Below are 17,500 nucleotides of genomic sequence, written 5' to 3' on the forward strand. Positions count from 1 at the left end.
CTCCTCCTATTTTTATTTTTACCATACCTCGCCATGTCAACACTAAGAAGTATGGTCAGTATTATGACACATGACCCCAGGTGTACGGCACTATGTAATTAGCAGAATAACAACAACAGGTATACCGTTCATCTTCAGAAACAACATGAATACGATGATAATGGCCTCCAGAACAGCAAAGAGACCATCATCAATACTGGTAGTAACGTTATCATTATCGTCATCATCATCATCATCACCATCATCATCATCATCATCATCAATATTGGTAGTACCGTTATAATTATCGTTATCGTCATCATCATCATCATCATCATCATCATCAATATTGGTAGTACCGTTATAATTATCGTCATCATCATCATCATCATCATCATCAATATTGGTAGTACCGTTATAATTATCGTCATCATCATCACCATCATCATCATCATCATCCGTATTGGTAGTAACGTTATCATCATCATCATCATCATCAGTCAGAGTATCACGTGAGATCTAACCAAAAGCATCAATTAAGTCCACCTTCCCCTAAAAATAACAACATCCCACCTCTAATAGCCAAGCCTCGTTCTGCCTCACCGTGTTGTCAACAATGTGCCAAAAGAACATATTTTCCGTAATCTTTTTGCATTAATTATCCCAATTAACCGAATTAGTTGATGAGTTTTTTTTATCAACTTCTGAAATTTCATCGTAATTAAAAGCTTTAGCGGGAAATTTTAGCATTTGTTGGGTATTTTGTTCCTCGCCTGGTCGACTAATAAGCATTGTTCGCTGATACTCTAAGTTATTTGATAATTTTCTTCAGATAATTGTGGAGTATTTATCAGGTGCTTTCAAGAGACCTGCACCACTCAATAGGTTTTAGTCATGTCAATAATTCTGTTGTTTTTGTGGTGTTGTTGTCATTATTGTTGTTGTTGTCGTTGTTGTTGTGGTGTTTTCATTATTATTGTTGTTGTTGTTGTTGTTGTTGTGGTGGTGTTGTTTTCATTATTATTGTTGTTGTTGTTGTTGTTGTGGTGGTGGTGTTGTTTTCATTATTATTGTTGTTGTTGTTGTTGTGGTGGTGGTGTTGTTTTCATTATTATTGTTGTTGTTTTTGTGGTGTTGTTGTCATTATTGTTGTTGTTGTCGTTGTTGTTGTGGTGTTTTCATTATTATTGTTGTTGTTGTTGTTGTTGTTGTGGTGGTGTTGTTTTCATTATTATTGTTGTTGTTGTTGTTGTTGTGGTGGTGGTGTTGTTTTCATTATTATTGTTGTTGTTGTTGTTATGCTTTTGTTCCTGCTGTTATTGTTGTTGTTATTGTTGCTGTTATTATTATTGTTATTATTCATTCTATTCTCACTGGCTAAACACTCTTTCAATTTGAGTTAAGTACACGTATTTTTGTCATTATTTTGTCAATGTTTAGAAATTAATAAACAAAAAAGGCTTCTAGAATTGACACTAAGAATAGAAGACCTCAAAAGTAGAGTATTACCAGAGAATTAACCCCAGACGAAGGCAGTGATTGACCCTTGATCCTGAGGTTGATGGCCGTATGAGAGACTTAATATATGGAGTGAAAAAGTGAAGCATAATCACTTTTCCTTCAGATTTTGGCTTGACATCGAGTACTACTAGTTAGATTCATCGAGTCCACCACTGAGAGTAAGAATTAAAATACGAAGAAAAACGTTAGCTGCTGATAAATAAAGGGTGGTGTCAGCAAGGGGTGGTGTCAACAAGGGGTGGTGTCAACAAGGGGTGGTGTCAACATGGGGTGGTGTCAACAAAGGGTGGTGTCAACAAGGGGTGGTGTCAACATGGGGTGGTGTCAACAAAGGGTGGTGTCAACAAGGGGTGTAGATTGTCAACAGAATTGAGGTGTCAGGGGTGGTGTCAGCAAGGGGTGGTGTCAACAAGGGGTGGTGTCAACAAGGGGTGGTGTCAACATGGGGTGGTGTCAACAAAGGGTGGTGTCAACAAGGGGTGGTGTCAACATGGGGTGGTGTCAACAAAGGGTGGTGTCAACAAGGGGTGGTGTCAGCAAGGGGTGGTGTCAACAAGGGGTGGCGTCAGCATGGGGTGGTGTCAACAAAATTGGTGTCAACAAGGGTGGTGTCAACAGGGGTAATTTCAGCAAGGGTGGGTGTCAACAAGGGTGGGTGTCAACAAGGGGTGGTGTCAACAAGGGGTGGTGTCAACAAAGGGTGAGGTATCCAACAGGGGTGTCAACAAGGGTGGCGTCAACAGGGGTGGTGTCAACAAGGGGTGGTGTCAGCAGGGGTGAGGTGTCAGCAGGGGTGAGTGTCAGCAAAGGGTGGGTGTGTCAACAAGGGTGGTGTCAGCAGGGGTGATGTCAGCAAATTGGGTATCAACAAGGGTGGCGTCAACATGGGGTGGTGTCAACAAAGTGTTGTCGCAGGGGTGGTGTCAACAATGGGTGGTGTCAACAAGGGGTGGTGTCAACAAGGGATGGTGTCAACATAGATGGTGTCAACAAAGGGTGTTGTCAGCAAGGGGTGGTGTCAACAAGGTGGTGTCAACAGCAGATGGTGTCAACAAGAGGTGTCAGCAGGGGTGGAGTGTCAACAGAGGTGGTGTCAACAAGAGGGGTGGTGTCAGCAAGGTGGTGTGTCAGCAAGAATGGCATCAACAAGAGGGGTGTCAACAAGGGGTGGTGTCAGCAGGGAATGGTGTCAGCAGATGGCATCAACATGGTGGTGTCAACAAAGGGGTGGTGCCAACGAGGTGGTGTCAACAAGAGGCGCCATCAACAAGAGGCGCCATCAACAGAGCGCCATCAACAGAGGCGCCATCAACCAGAGGCGCCTCAACAAGAAGAGCGCCATCAACAAGAGGAGCCATCAACAGAGCGTCATCAACAAGAGGAGCCATCAGCAAGAGGAGCCATCAACAAGAAACCATCAGCCAGAGAGCCATCAACAAGAGGAGCCATCAACAAGAGGAGCCATCAACAAGAGGCGTCATCGCAGAAGCGCCATCAACCAGAGGAGCCATCAACAAAGAGGCGCCATCAGCAAGAAGGCCATCAACAGAGGAGCCCATCAATAAGAGCGCCATCAGCCAGAGCGCCATCAACAGAAGCGCCATCAACCAGAGGCGCCATCAACAAGAGGAGCCATCAACAAGAGGCGCCATCAACAAGAGGCGCCATCAACAAGAGGCGCCATCAACAAGAGGCGCCATCAACAAGAGGCGCCATCAACAAGAGGCGCCATCAACAAGAGGCGCCATCAACAAGAGGCGCCATCAACAAGAGGCGCCATCAACAAGAGGCGCCATCAACAAGAGGCGCCATCAACAAGAGGCGCCATCAACAAGAGGCGCCATCAACAAGAGGCCATCAACAAGAGGCGTAAACGAGGGCGCCAACAACAAGAGCGTCATCAACAAGAGCGCCATCAACAAGAGGAGCCATCCCGAAGAGGCGCCATCACCAGAGGCGTCATCAACAAGAGGCGTCATCAACAAGAGGCGTCATCAACAAGAGGCGCCATCAACAAGAGGCGCCATCAACAAGAGGCGTCATCAACAAGAGGCGTCATCAACAAGAGGCGTCATCAACAAGAGGCGCCATCAACAAGAGGCGTCATCAACAAGAGGTATAAAGACTCTGTATTCCACATTAAACTCTTCCTATGACCTCACTTAACCTCCTACACCTCAGCATCTCTCAATGACAAGAATCATTACAAACACACGGTCATTATGTTTTGGTCACCTTCAATTATCTTACTACTTTACAAATTCATTTCTTGTCAACAACTACATATGTAAGTTAATGGTTAATACGTGTTTGTTATTCCATTGGTTCGTAAATTATAGAAATATATAATATGCAGTTTTTTCTTTATCGGGCGAAAAATATTGACAAATGAATAAAAAAACGAAAAGGATACAATTTAAGTATTTTTTTTTATTATTAATACTAAAAATAAACAAGAATGATATAAAGTTAACAAAAATACCATCAGTTAATGAAGTCAAATTATGAATAAAGAAATGAAACATTATTTTATATATCGGTTATGGTGAAAAATAAAACACAAACCTGAAGACTTAAACACACACACACACACACACACACACACACACACACACACACAAGGTTAATTATGTATACATTAGAAACAAATACACCTGTATATATACCTCCGCAGTGTTTGTGGTCCGGGAGACTAATTAATCGAGATCGGATAGTTGGTAGGTAATACTGGGCTCATTTGTGTGGTAAGGGAGGTGGAGGGAGGGGTGATTGTGGGGGTGGAGGAGGGGAGGAAGGGAAGGGTAGTTTCAGCGGAGGGGTGAGGGGGAGGGGATGAAGGGGTGGGGTGAGAGGAACAGCGTCTGGCTAAGCCCTTGTCCAGGCCTCCCCCATTAAACCATGACCCCTAATGCTTGGTCTTGGTGGTTTATTTTCCTTTAGGGATGATGGTTAGCCCAGAGATACTTCTTATGATTGAATTATTAGGTTGGGTTATATCCTCTCTCTCTCTCTCTCTCTCTCTCTCTCTCTCTCTCTCTCTCGACCTCCTCCCACCCCGCAGCCACCAACCTCCCTCTTTTATCCTGTTCTCCTCCTTCTTCCCTTCCTTCCTCCTCCTTCTCCTCATGTTATTCCCCCCCATATCACTAACCTCCTCCCACTTGCTCTCTCCTCCTACCGCTTCCTAATCTCTCCCCGTCCTCCCTACTTCCATCTCCACACCATTCTCCTCCTACCCTACCTCCCCCTCTACTCTTGTTCTTCCATGTCACCTACTTCCCCCTTATCCCTCTCTCCTACCCTTTCCTCATCTCCTCCTCTACCCCCCCCTCCTCCTCCCCTCCCTCCCTCCTCCTCCTACCCCTCCTCTCCTCCTCCCTCTCCCCTACCCCCTCCTCCTCCTCCTCCCCCTCCTTCCCCCCCCTCCTCTGCCAGCAGGTCCTGGATCCAGGTCCTTGCTCAAATTACCAAAACTGAGTCATTTCAGACGTATTCAATCTGCGAGATGAGACTCAATTGGCCGTTGAGTAAGAATTTATGTACCAGACGCACGGCACTGAGCTGTGGGGAGGAGGGTTGGGGAGAAGGGGAGGTGGGAAGGAGGGTGGGGAGGTGGGGAGGAGGTAAAGGTGGTGGGGAGGTGGGGAGGAAGATGGGAGGATGTTGTGGGGTGGTGGGGTTGGTGGGGAAAGAAGGAAGGAGGTGGGGATGGTGGGGAGATGGGGAGAGGGGAGGGGTTTGTTGGGGAGGATGGTGGAGGTCACTATCACTACCATTACCACCCCCCCATTATGACGACCACCATTACCATTACCATGATAACCACTACCTCTACCACCACCATTACATCTATCACTTTCATCATACCAAATCAACACCACCACTACCATTACAACGACCACCACCATTACAACTACCACCACTACCATTACCATACCATTACCATGAGTAACACTGCCACTTCCACCATTACCACGACCATTACTACCACACCCACAACTACTACTACCACAACCACACACCGACCACCAAGAGACGGTATCAACATTAATTTTCACAGCCTCAACCCTACCGTGTAAATGTTCCTTTTACCTGTAGGTGAGGTAAACTCCCCTCATCACTCCCTCAAACTACCACCTCTCATCCCTCCCTACCCCTCCACCTCTCATCCCCTCCCCTCTACTACCTCTCATCCTCCCCACCTACCACCTCTCAACCCTCTCACCTACCTCTCATCCCACTCCCTCACCCTACCTCTCATCCCACTCCCTACACCTCTCATCCTCCCCTCACCCTACCACCACTCATCTCTCTCTCACCCTACACTCTCATCCCACTCCCTCACCTACCACCTCATCCCCTCCACACCCTACCACCTCTCAACCCCTCCCTCACCCCTACCCTCTCACTCCCTCCCACCCCTACCTCTCATCCCCTCCCTCACCTACCACCTCTCTCCCTCCCTCACCCTACCACCTCATCCTACTCTCACCTACCTCTCATCCCTCCCTCACCCCTCTCATCCCTCCCCACCCCTACCACCTCTCATCCCTCCCTCACCCCTACCACCACTCATCCCTACTCTCTCACCCCTTATCTCTCATCCCCTCCCTCACCCCTACCCTCTCATCACTCCCTCACCCTACCTCTCATCCCCTCCCTCTACCCCTCTCTCATCCTCCCCACCCCTACCTCTTTCATCCCTCCCTCACCCTACCACCTCTCATCCCCTCCCCACCCCTACTACCTCTCGTCCTCCCTCCACCTTACCCTCTCATCCCACTCCCTCACCTTACCTCTCGTCCCTCCCTCACCCCTACCTCTCATCCCTCCCCTCACCCTACCTCTCATCCCTCCCACACCCAACCACCTCTCATCCCTCCCTCTCATCCTCCACCCCTCCTCTCATCCCACTCATTCTCTCGCTATCATCCCCTCCATCCCACTCATTCCTTCTTCTCCTCATCTACATCACCTTCCTTCAATCCCCATTCCTCTCCACCACTCACCACCATCGTCCCCTCCACCACCCACCACCATCGTCACCCTCCACCACCACCATCGTCACCTCCACCCTCACCACCATCGTCATCCTCTACCACTCACCATCGTCACCCTCCACCTCCCCTGTCACCTCACCACTCACCACCTCCACCCTCCACCACCCACCACCATCGTCACCCTCCACCACTCACCACCATCGTCACCTCCACCACTCCACCACCATCGTCATCCTCTACCACCACCATCGTCACCCTCCACCCTCACCACCATCGTCACCTCCACCATCCACCACCATTCTTCCACTTCTTCTCCACCATCCACCACCATCGTCATCCTCCACCATCCACCACCATTCTTCACTTCTTCTCCACCATCCACCACCATTCTTCCTTCTTCTCCACCATCCACCACCATTCTTCCTTCTTCTCCACCATCCAACCATCGTCACCCTCCACCATCACCATTCTTCCACTTCTCCACCCCCCAAGACCAGCAGGTAATAACTAGTGATCGGCTGTCAGGCTGATCAACATTACTCGTGGTTGGTCTCGCGGAAGTGATCAGCATTACTCGTAGGTGCTGTCAGCGTTTAGGTCGGTCCGGCCGGCATTCCTAGCCCTGGGGGGGAACAACTTAATCGGGACGCCAAATAAACTTCACGATGGGCCGGTAATTAGATGCTGAGCTATTAAGGCCGTCGCTCATTAGCTAAGTAATAAGTGATGGTCAATATTTTAATATAATCCGGTGTGTGTGTGTGTGTTAACCCGTGCGTGCCTTCCTCGACGTCAGACACACCCTCTCTACCTCCTCACCCTCCACCTACCTCTTTCTCCTCCTCACCCTCCTACCTCCTCTTCCTCGTCCTCCTCCATTCACCTCCTTCTGATTTTCCTCCTCATCTCCTCTTTTTTATTCTTTATTCTCCTCATCCTCTCCACCTACCTCCTCCTTCTCTCAGTCTCCTACTCCTCCACCTTCCTCCTCCACCTCCTCCTCTTTTTCACCTCCTCCTCCTTCTCCTCAGTCTCCTACCTCCTCCACCTTCCCTCCTCCACCTCCTCCTCCACCCACCTCTCCTCCTTCTCCTCAGTCTCCCTACCTCCTCCCTCTCCTCCACCTCCTCCTCACCCCTTCTCCTTCCTAGTCTCCTTCCTCACTCCTCCACCCACTCCTCCTCCTTCTCCTCAGTCTCTACCTCCTCCACCTCCCTCCTCACCTCCCTCCTCCACCTACCTCCTCCTCCCCACCTCCTCCTCCTCCACCCACCCCCTCCTCTCCCTCCCTCCTCCCTCCACCTACCTCCTCCTCCACCTACCTCCTCCTCCACCTCCCCTCCACCTACCTCCTCCTCCCCTCTCCTCCTCCTCCACCTACCTACCCCTCCCTAAGTCTTCTAAACTTCACCCTCATAACTAAGAGACATAAACAACATACCTCAGGTCGCTTAAACTACGATAACAAAAAATTGACGGCTAAAATGACGCCGAAATTGATTAGGGACTCTACCATCACCTGTGTATCCTTGTGTCTAACTAATTCACAATGTTAAGATATCCGGGTGGTATTACGGCACCAGAAGGGACGTGGTAAAATGGATATGTATTTGTCGTGAGGTCCAGGGTTCGATTCTTTCATGATATCAGCTGTTGAAGTGGTCCACCGTCTCTAAGGATGTGTTTTGTTTACATCTGTGTTAAATATGTAAACAAAATGGTAAATAACTTGTTGAAATTTTGTTAATGTATCTATTTTTTTCTCTCTTTCTCCTGGCTATTTTCTTTTATCTCTCTCTCGTCTCTCTCTCTCTTTCCTCCCTTCCTATATTCGTTTTCCTCTTCTCTCTCTCTCCCTCACCTTTATTCTTTTTTTTTTATCTTTTTCTCTCACCTTTTCTCATTTCTCCCCAACAGTCCTAGTCACACGCCACATCTTCTTTTCAGGGATGACTGAGCTCAAAACAGTGTGTGTGTGTGTGTGTGTGACATGTGTGTGTGTGTGTGTGTGTGTGTGTGTGTGTGTGTGTGTGTGTGTGTGTGTGTGTGTGTGTGTGTGTGTGTGTATCATGGTCGGCTACACTCAAGCATCTCTTTCATATTTTCCTTAATTTTACTGAGGCTAATGAACGTCTCTCTCAACTGGCTAACCCACTGAGAGCATCATCCCCCACCCCCCACCCCCCCCGACCCTCCGTGCAGTGCTGACAGACAGACGTACGATAAGAATCAAAATTATGGTAAATATTACTCGATTTCTTAAAGAGTTGCTAAAATTATCGTTTCCAGGCGACATCTCAAGGATACTACTGGTAATTTATTTCATATTTGCCCCCTATAAGTTTCTCAGTACTATGTGAGGTAGCAGAGGTATTGTGTTGCGTTATCTGAGAAATGTTTCGCTTGAGAGATTATTTGTTGTTCCCCCCCGTGTATAGATGTTGTGTCCCGTGTTGTGTGTTCGTTTAGACCACAAACACCGCCTCTTGGGGTTACGTCATCAAGGACCTCTTCCTCCTCCTCCTCCTCCTTCTCTTTTACTTCCTTCTGATCTTCCTGCTTCTCCTTATCCTACTCCTCCTTTTCTTCCGCCTTTTTCTTCCCCTTCATCCACCTCCTCATCCTGCCCTCGATAATGTCTGAATTATGGCTATAAATCATGGAGTAAAGGAGACATACTGTGGGACCCTCGTGTGAGACGGGACACACACACACACACACACACACACACACACACACACACACACACACCTGGGTCATAGTTACCAGCACCTAGAATTACATGACCTAGCTCGAGCCAACAGCCCACCTGACCCACCTAACAGCCCACAAAATCCACATAACTGCCCACCTGATCTACCTAGCAGCCCACTTGACCTACCCAACAGCCCACTTGACCTACCCAACAGCCCACCAGACCCACCTAACAGCCCACCTCACCCGTTGATCTCTCAGAACTTGTTATTATTTTCATGGATCACCTGAAGAATCACCACCCCAGCTTATTTCCCCTGAAGATTAACCACCATTTAGGGGACATAAGGTTAGGTTAGGGTGGTTAATCTTTAGGTGAAATAAGCTGGGGTGGTGATTCTTCAGGTGATTCATTTCATCATATTTTCTGGTAACTGTACAGCAACAGAAAAAAATTTGAGTTGGTATTTGTATATAGTAGTGAGTGAGTGAGTGAGTGAGTGAGTGAGTGAGTGAGTAAGTGAGTGAAAAAACTCCGTTAAATGGAGGTTTCATATCCTCGATCAAATGGACTTCCCTCTCCATAATAGTCCGTTAAATAGAATTTTTAGTGGACGAGATTATCATACAAAATTTAAATCATTATTAGAAATATAATGTTATACATTGAAACTTTTATTTAACGAACTATATGGAGAAGAAAGTCCTTTATACCGAGGGTCCGTTAGATTTTAAACCTCCATCTAACGAACTATCTAGAGAGTAAAGTCCGTTATACCGAGGGTCCGTTAAATTTTAAACTTCCATCTAACGGATTATATGGAAAAAGAAATCCGTTATATGGGGTTTTATTAAACAAAATCATGACAAACAGCGTTGAAAAAGAATCAAGGACCACGAAGGTGAGGTTAGGTTAGGTCAGGTTAGGTGAGGTTAGGTCAGGTGAGGTTAGGTTAGGTCAGGTTAGGTACAGCTACTCGGTGGTCCCTTAACCTCACACAGAAGTTATACCTTTTCTCCCATTTACAGTAGGTCGTGAGTGCCTCGCCTTGTTTACTAGTTCACCAATGGTTTACCTGTATGAAATAAAGAGTGTATAATAATGGTTGCCCCTCGTGTAACAAGGGCCACCTAGGCGTGAATTTGTTTCAGGTGTAGAAGCTGTCGCCAACACAACACAACGAGTTGTAGGACCCAGTGTCAAGGAATAGTCCGAGAAGACCGGACAACTCGCCAACTGCACTGGCTAACCATTACCCCGGAACACGATCCGCAAATCGATTAATATCCAGGTTCCCAATTACTGCTGGGTAGACAGAGACAAATGGCGTAAAGAAACTTGCCCATAGTTTCACCCTGCCCGGGGATCGAACCCCGGTCCACTCGCTTGCGAAGCGAGCATACTGACCATTACACCACATAATGCAGGTCGCCATTAAAGCGTATATTACGCACACACACACATTTCGAGAAGAAGAAGAAGAGGAAGAAGAAGAAGAAGAAGAAGAAGAAGAAGAAGAAGAAGAAGAAGAAGAAGAAGAAGAAGAAGAAGAAGAAGAAGAAGAAGAAGAAGAAGAAGAAGAAGAAGAAAAAGAAGAAGAAGAAGAAGAAGTGATGGAGAGTAAGAGTCATACCTTCGTCTCCACAATGTAAGACCCACATCAATAATCCACCACATCTCCCCTTTCTCAAGACCAATGACAGCCTGGCCCCACACACCTGGCAGGGCTCGTGTCCACCTGCTGGGGGTCCTTCACGGGGGCTACTGATGACGCAGAACAATGAGGATCTCCCCAGCTGGGCCTCACAAGGAGGTCCATTCTCTCTCACTAACACCGCCATTAATGAACCTTCTCTCATACAGACGGTCACTGTAAACATGTCATTGTGTGCAGTTAAGAAATTGACGGGCCTGTTGCTGCTACTGATGCTGTTGCTGCTACTGATGCTGATGCTGCTACTGATGCTGTTGCTGCTACTGATGCTGTTGCTGCTACTGATGCTGATGCTGCTACTGATGCTGTTGCTGCTACTGATGCTGTTGCTGCTACTGATGCTGATGCTGCTACTGATGCTGTTGCTGCTACTGATGCTGCTACTGATGCTGTTGCTGCTACTGATGCTGTTGCTGCTACTGATGCTGATGCTGCTACTGATGCTGTTGCTGCTACTGATGCTGTTGCTGCTACTGATGCTGATGCTGCTACTGATGCTGTTGCTGCTACTGATGCTGTTGCTGCTACTGATGCTGATGCTGCTACTGATGCTGATGCTGCTACTGATGCTGTTGCTGCTACTGATGCTGTTGCTGCTACTGATGCTGTTGCTGCTACTGATGCTGCTGCTGCTACTGATGCTGATGCTGCTACTGATGCTGATGCTGCTACTGACTGTTGATGTGACGGAGCGACCGTTTCACTGCCTGTCCCTCAAGGTATTCACTCCATCTCTATTCTGTTCCTCCATCCATATAAAAACATCATCGCCTCCATCTTCTGATTATCCGTCACTCACCTCTACCGTCCCACCTCCTCTCATCCTTCATTCTCTCTCTCTCTCTCCTTCTTCGTCCTCCTCCTCCTTCTCTTCCATTACCTCCCCAAATACTCCTCTCATTATTTTCTTTTTGTGATTCTTCCTTTCTTTTTCTTTAATGTCTCTCTCTCTCTCTCTTTCTCTCCTCTTCGCATTCTTTCCTCCACTTTTCTATCTCCCGTTTCCCGCTTCTCCTCCTCCATTTCCCTCCTACACAAAATACCTTTCTCTCTTCCCTTACACTTTCCCTTTCCCCCTAACCATATTTCTCTCCCCTAACCTTCCCCCTCCCTTACCCCTACCCTACCCCATCCCTTCCCCAACATAACTCCCCTCACACCTTCCCTCTACCCCTCCCCTTCCTTCAACACTCCCTAACCACCCCCCTATCCCTACCATCCCCTTCCTCCAACCCCTTCCCCTACCCCCCACCCCCTAATATACAGGCAGGCAGCGTGCTACCCCTGTCCGCTACCTCTTAAACTACTGCTCTTATCATTAAAATGCAACGCCGATACGACCACCGTCATTTTTCTGCCCACTAGATGCTTCATGGAGTGAGACCGGGAGCCTGCCATTACAGCCTCCGGGAACCTGTAGCTGGTGGCAGTGTGGTAGGTAAGTGGTAGTGGTAGTGTGGTAGGTAGGTGGTGGTGGTAGCGTGGTAGGTAGGTAGTGTGGTGGGTGGGTGGTGTTGTGTGGTAGTGGTAGGTTAGTGGTAGTGAGGTAAGTAGGTAGTGTGGTGGGTAGGTGGTGCTGTGTGGTGGTGGTAGTTTGGTAGGTAGGTGGTGGTGGTAGTGTGGTAGGTAGGTGGTGGTGGTAATGTGGTGGGTAGGTGGTGGTGGCATGTGGTGGTGTGGTGGGTAATAGGGTGGGTGTGGTGGTGTGGGTTGGTGGTGTGTTCGGGCAGGGTGGTGGTGTGTGGTAGTGTGGTGGGTAGATGGTGTGGTGGTGTGGTGGAGTGGGTTGGTGTGGTGTGTGGGTAGGTGGTGTGGTGGTGGTGTGGTGGGTGGTGGTGGTGATGTGGTGGGTGGAGTGGTGTGTGTGTGTGGTCAGTGTGAGTGGTGTGTGGGGTGGGTGGTGTGTGGTGGTGGTGTTGGAGTCAGGTGGTGGTGTGGGTGGAGTGGTGGTGTGGTGGTGGTGGTGGTGATGCTGAGAGGACGGGTGGGTGGTGAGTGGACGGATGGGTGGTGGTCAGACGGGTGGGTGGTGATGGTGAGACGGGTGGGTGGTGATGGTGGGACAGGTGGGTGGTGGGTGGTGGGGACTGGGTGGGTGGTGGAGTGGTCAGGACGGGTGAGGTGGTGGAGTGCTGGGTGCTCTGGGTGGGTGGGTGATGGTGGACGGGTGGAGTGGTGATGGTGTGAGGACGGTGGGCGGTGGTGGGACGGGTGGGGTGGTGATGGTGGGACAGGTGGGGTGGTGATGGTGAAGGATGGGTGGGTGGTGATGTGGGACGGGTGGGTGGTGATGTGGTGGGACAGGTGGGTGGTGATGTGGTGGAAGGACAGGTGGTGATGGTGAGACAGGTGAAGTGGTGATGGTGAGGACAGGTGGAGTGGTGATGGTGAGACGGGTGGGTGAGGTGATGGTGAGACAGGTGGGTGAGGTGATGAGATGAGACAGGTGGGTGGTGATGGTGAGACGGGTGGGTGGTGGGTTGAAGGACAGGTGGGTGGTGATAGTGAGACAGGTAGGTGGTGATAGTGAGACAGGTAAGTGGTGATAGTGAGACAGGTAGGTGGTGATAGTGAGACAGGTAGGTGGTGATAGTGAGACAGGTAGGTGGTGATAGTGGTAGTGAAGTAGGTGGTGGTAGTGAGGTAGGTGGTCAGGTCATAATGTGGTGTAAAAGAAACAGGTGTGGTCGTGGTGGTGTTGGTGTGGTGTTGGTGTGGTGTTAATGGTGTCGAGCTATTGTTTGTGGTGTAGCCGTGGTGTTTCTTGTACTTGTGTGGTGTCATTGGCGCTGGTGTAGTGTTAATGGTGCAAGCGGTGTTGTCTTTATTGGCGTTGAAGTAATGGATCCTGTATGGTGTTTATGGTGCTGGTGATGGTGCAGTGAGATGCATTGGTGAGATGTAATTTAAGTGAAATATGGTGATGTTGGTATGCATGGTGACGGAGTGTGATGAAAGTGTTGTGAGATGGTAATGATGATAATGATGATGATGATGATGATGATGATGATGATGATGATGATGATGATAATGATGATGATGATGATGATGATGATGATGATGATGATGATGATGATGATGATGATGATGATGATGATGATGATGATGATGATGATGATGATGATGATGATGATGATGGTGATAATGATGACGATAACGGCGATAACGATTACAATACAACACAAGCCACGAATGATGAGGGGTGACGAACACAATGGTAATAATAATAGTTGCAACGATAGAAAGTTAATGATGATGATGATGATGATAGCGAGCAAGCAAGCAAGCACAAGGTGATGATAGTGGAGAGGTGATTATGATGATGATGGAAGCGGTATTGTGAGTGAGTGGGTGGGTGGGTGGTGGGTGGGTGGGTGGGGTGGGGTGGATAGGTGGGTATGTGATGATGAATGGGGAAGAGTGAGCGAGCGAGTGGTGGAAGAACAGCCAGGGGTGGGAGGGTGGAGGGGGGTGGTAGAGGGTGGAGGGGGGGTGGGAAGAGGAGTGGTGGAGGGGGGTGGAAGAGGGGTGGTGGAGAGGTGATGACACAGGCCCAGGGTTATCATCACCATCATCACTATCATCATCCCGGCCATTGGTTAGAGGTGATACCACATCTCGGGGCCTCGTGATGACCACCGCTCACTTTTCGTATTATCATTGACCTTCCGGGGATGGGAGTGGAGAGGACCGGGTGTTGTGGTTGTGGGGGGAGGTTGTGGTTGTAGGGGAGGTTGTGGTTGTAGGTTGTGGTGTGGGGGAGGTTGTGGTTGTGGGGGAGGTTGTGGTTGTAGGGGGTTGTGGTTGTGGGGAGGTTGTGGTTGTGGGGGAGGTTGTGGTTGTGGTGCTCTTCTGGGGTGTTGTGGTTGTGGGGAGGTTGTGGTTGTGGGGGAGGTTGTGGTTGTAGGGAGGTTGTGGTTGGGGAGGTTGTGGTTGTGGAGGAGTTGTGGTTGTGGGGAGGTTGTGGTTGTGAGGAGGTTGTGGTTGTGGGGAGGTTGTGGTTGTGGGGGAGGTTTGTGGTTGTGGGGGAGGTTGTGGTTGTGGGGGAGGTTGTGGTTGTGGGAGGTTGTGGTTGTAGGGAGGTTGTGGTTGTGGGGAGGTTGGTTGTGGGAGGTTGTGGTTGTGGGAGGTTGTGGTTGTAGGGAGGTTGTGGTTGTGAGGTTGTGGTTGTGGGGGAGGTTGTGGTTGTGAGGGTTGTGGTTGTGGGGAGGTTGGTTGTGGGGAGGTTGGCTTGTGGGGAGGTTGTGGTTGTGGGGAGGTTGTGGTTGTGAGGAGGTTGTGGTTGTGGGGAGGTTGTTGGTTGTGGGGGAGGTTGTGGTTGTGAGGGAGGTTGTGGTTGTGGGGGAGGTTGTGGTTGTGGGGGAGGTTGTGGTTGTAGGGGAGGTTGTGGTTGTGAGGGAGGTTGTGGTTGTGGTGCTCTCTGGGGTGTTGTGGTTGTGGGGGAGGTTGTTGTTGTGAGGAGGTTGAGGGGGAGGTTGTGGTTGTGAGGAGGTTGTGGTTGTGGTGCCTTGTGGGTGTTGTGATTGTGGTGTTCTTGTTGGGTGTTGGGTTGTGGTACCTTCTGAGGTGTTGTGATTGTGTGGAGGTTGTGGTTGTGGTGCTCTTCTGGGGTGTTGCGATTGTGGTGTTCTTGTTGGGGTTGTGGTTGTGAGGGAGGTTGGTGCTTTTCTGGAGAGGTGAAGGTTGGGTGTGTGTGTATTGTGTTGTGATTTATATGTTGTATTTATAATGTATATGTAGTGCATTGTAGTGTATAATGACATCATGAATTATGTCAACACGTATAATGTGTAAACAGCTAATATAATGCCTTGTGTTGTAGTAAAACCTATGTGCCTCATCCTTAGTGTGTTCAGAGAGTGTCAAAGATAAAAAAACACACACACACACACACACACACACACACACACACACACACACTCACACACACACACACACACACACACACACACCACACACACACACACATCATTTGTTACAGCCCAAAGGTGTTGTCAGTACATCAGGAGTGTTTTTGAAGTGTGTCTTGTCCTGAGGTTATTGTGATATTACTCTGAGGTGTTGTTGGGTGTTGGAGTGTTACTTAAATGTGTTGGAGTGTGACTTGGGTTGGAGTGTTACTTAAATGTGTTGGAGTGTGACTTGGGTTGAGTGTTACTTAAATGTTGGAGTGACTTGGGTTGAGTGTTACTTAAATGTGTTGGAGTGTCACTTGGGTTGGAGTGTTACTTAAATGTGTTGGAGTGTCACTTGGTGGAGGTACAAATGTGTTGGAGGTGACTTGGTGGAGTGTTACTTAAATGTGTTGGGGTCACTTGGGTTGGAGTGTTACTTAAATGTGTTGGAGGTGACTTGGTGGAGTGTTACTTAAATGTGTTGGAGTGTGACTTGGTGAGTGTTCCTTAAATGTGTTGAGTGTGACTTGGGTTGGGAGTGTTACTTAATGTGTTGGAGTGTGACTGGGTTGGAGTGTTCCTTAAATGTGTTGGAGTGACTTGGGTTGAGTGTTACTTAGTGTGTTGGAGGTGACTTGGGTGAGAGCCTTTTAAATGTGTTGGAGTGTGACTTGGGTTGGAGTGTTACTTAAATGTGTTGGAGGTGACTTGGTGAGTGTTCCTTAAATGTGTTGGAGGTGACTTGGGTTGGAGTGTTACTAAGTGTGTTGGAGTGTGACTTGGGTTGGAGTGTTCCTTAAATGTGTTGGAGTGTGACTTGGGTTGAGTGTTACTTAAGTGTGTTGGAGGTGACTTGGGTTGAGTGTCCTTAAATGTGTGGGAGGTGACTTGGTGGAGTGTTACTTAAGTGCGTTGGGGTGTCACCTGGGTTTGGGTGTTACTTAAATTGTGTGGAGTGTGACTTGGTGGAGTGTTACTTAAATGTGTTGGAGGTGACTTGGGTTGGAGTGTTACTTAAGCGTGTTGGAGGTGACTGGTGAGTGTTACTTAGGTTGGAGTGTCACTTAGGTTGGAGTGTTACTTAAGCGTGTTGGAGTGTCACTAGGTGTGTCTCTGTGTTATCTCGTGTATCCGTCCCCTCCTCCCTCCCTCCCCTTCCTACCTTGTTATTTTCTTTTAATCTCTCTCTCTCATTTTCTCTCTCGTTGATCGTTATCGTCCATCTGATATCACCAACGACATGTGCGACTCTGCCAAGATTTTTCTCTGTTCACACCCTCTCTCTCTCTCTCTCTAGATTCATGTTGTTATTCTTTCTCGCTCTCTTTTCTCTAATTCTTATCCTGCCTTTCTCTCTCTCACATTCTTTCGATTCTTGATGTTTTTTCTCTCTTTATCTTTTCTACTCACCTGGTTAATGAGTAAAATAGAACTCCTATTTTACTCCAATGTAATACATCTCATCCAAACAAAATAAGAAGAAAAAAAAGATAGAAAAAGTCCTCAAGAACTGCTATTGTTGAGCCTTTAACGTATAAGGAATCTCTCCACGAGGTACAAGAGCGAGAAAATAACACGCGGGGCAACACTTGCCAAAACCTGGCTCTTCAATCACCCAAATGAACGTGTGATAATCTGACAGTGAAGGTAATTTACCGTCTTTGTGTAAAGGCCTGGCGGTGTGAGAGCAGACAGG

At 48.4% G+C, this 17,500-nt stretch overlaps 1 protein-coding gene across 1 annotated transcript in view; it reads left to right on the top strand.

Moving 5' to 3' along the window:
- The window catches only part of LOC121865539 (retinitis pigmentosa 1-like 1 protein), a 56,995-nt gene that overhangs the window by 26,788 nt on the left and 12,707 nt on the right, over positions 1-17,500 (top strand). Inside the window, exons 2-3 of the mRNA XM_042365056.1 lie at positions 2,540-3,616; positions 11,095-11,480. Coding sequence (XP_042220990.1) covers positions 2,540-3,616; positions 11,095-11,480 — 1,463 coding nt within the window. The remainder of the gene's footprint in view (positions 1-2,539; positions 3,617-11,094; positions 11,481-17,500) is intronic.

Source organism: Homarus americanus, unplaced genomic scaffold (genome assembly GCF_018991925.1).
Source record: "Homarus americanus isolate GMGI-L3 unplaced genomic scaffold, GMGI_Hamer_2.0 scaffold25483, whole genome shotgun sequence".
Classification (NCBI taxonomy): Eukaryota; Metazoa; Arthropoda; class Malacostraca; order Decapoda; family Nephropidae; genus Homarus; species Homarus americanus.